The sequence below is a fragment of the Otolemur garnettii genome, unplaced genomic scaffold, assembly GCF_000181295.1.
Source record: "Otolemur garnettii isolate 467f Iridium unplaced genomic scaffold, OtoGar3 scaffold00128, whole genome shotgun sequence".
Classification (NCBI taxonomy): domain Eukaryota; kingdom Metazoa; phylum Chordata; class Mammalia; order Primates; family Galagidae; genus Otolemur; species Otolemur garnettii.
The window spans coordinates 5,252,589-5,253,911 of record NW_003852523.1 but is presented as its reverse complement, the minus strand read 5'-3'; the positions used below and the strand labels follow the sequence as shown (position 1 = coordinate 5,253,911).

At 48.4% G+C, this 1,323-nt stretch overlaps 1 protein-coding gene across 1 annotated transcript in view; it reads right to left on the bottom strand.

Moving 5' to 3' along the window:
• The window catches only part of COL6A1 (collagen type VI alpha 1 chain), a 22,015-nt gene extending 21,706 nt beyond the window's left edge, over positions 1 to 309 (bottom strand). Inside the window, exon 1 of the mRNA XM_003798099.3 lies at positions 177 to 309. Within this exon, the coding sequence (XP_003798147.1) occupies positions 177 to 273 (97 nt within the window). The 5' untranslated portion in view covers positions 274 to 309. The remainder of the gene's footprint in view (positions 1 to 176) is intronic.
• Between the last annotated feature and the right edge of the window lie 1,014 nt (positions 310 to 1,323).

Below are 1,323 nucleotides of genomic sequence, written 5' to 3'. Positions count from 1 at the left end.
GTCAGGGCCAGGACGGGTCCCCCCAAGGCCCCTGCTCTGTAGTCTCACGGTCAGGGCTGGGACTGGTCCCACCAAGTCTCCTGCTCTGCAGTATCACAGTTAGGGCCAAGATGGGTCCCCCCAAGGCTCCTGTTAGTCCCAGGTCCCTGGCAGCAAAAAGCAGAGAGTCCACTCACCCTGGAAGGCGATGGCCCTGGAGGGCTCTGGGGTGTCCTGTGCGGCTGCCCAGCAGGCCTGCAGCAGCAGGAGGAGTAGAATACAGGCCAGTCTCATGTCCTGGCCTGTGTGTCACCATCAAGGAGGGCTGGAGTGCAGAGAGCCAGGCTGTCTTCTGCCTGAGTTACAGCCCAGGGCGGAAGGCAGGGAGGGGGGCAGCGGGGGAGAAGGGAGGAGCCGAGTGAGTCACTGACTGGGTTTGGGGTCTTTTCCCTCCAGAACCATCTGAAAGGCAAAGTTATTCTTCTCTGCTGCAGCTCTCAGCTGAGGACACTGTTCAGCTAAAGAATTCTACTTTTCTACCAGTTTGTAGAAACTTCTACTTGCTTACAGTGGACTGTAGTTCTCATGTTAAGTAGAACAAAACTACAGCCAAATGTACATAAAATGTCTGAAAAAGAAAGTGTAACCCAAAGCAAATTGCCTTGAGACGTTTTTTGGTTATTTCCAATCCAAACTCCTCCGTGTGTAATTGACTGGCAGTGTTTATCCTATCCCCAAGTACCCGCATTCTACAAATGAGGATACCATTTGTTAAAGTGTTTCAGATTTATCATTTTGTCTGATTTCTGGGTTATTTTTCATGTAACTGTTTCTTCATAGTTTTATCAAATATGTACTTGCAAAAGGTGTTTCAGCTTTTATAATGGGGAAACAAAGCTCCCAACAGCAGCAACTGTAGGTGGTGTTGTTTAGTATGATTGTTGGGAGAGCAAGGTGGTCTCTGACAGCGCCCTGGGGAGGTCGCCAGACCCATTCCTACCCTAGAGAAGGTTTCGGAAGAGCCAGAGCTGTTGATACATGCTATTAGCAGCCTAATGTTTTATAATTTAAAACACACAAAAATTGTATATGCAGATATATGTGTGTGTGTGTGTGTGTAACCATATTTTGAAAAGTTTCTCTGGGAGGCCGAGGCGAAGTGGGTGGATTGCTTGAGCTCAGGGGTTCAAGTTGCTTGAGTTTAACATCGAGACTTTGTCTCTACTAAACATAGGAAAATAGCCAGGGGCTGTGGGTGCGAGTAGTCCCAGCTACTTGGGAGGCTGAAGCAAGAGAATCACTTAAGTACAAGAGTTTGAGTTTGTTGTGAGCTAGGGCACCACA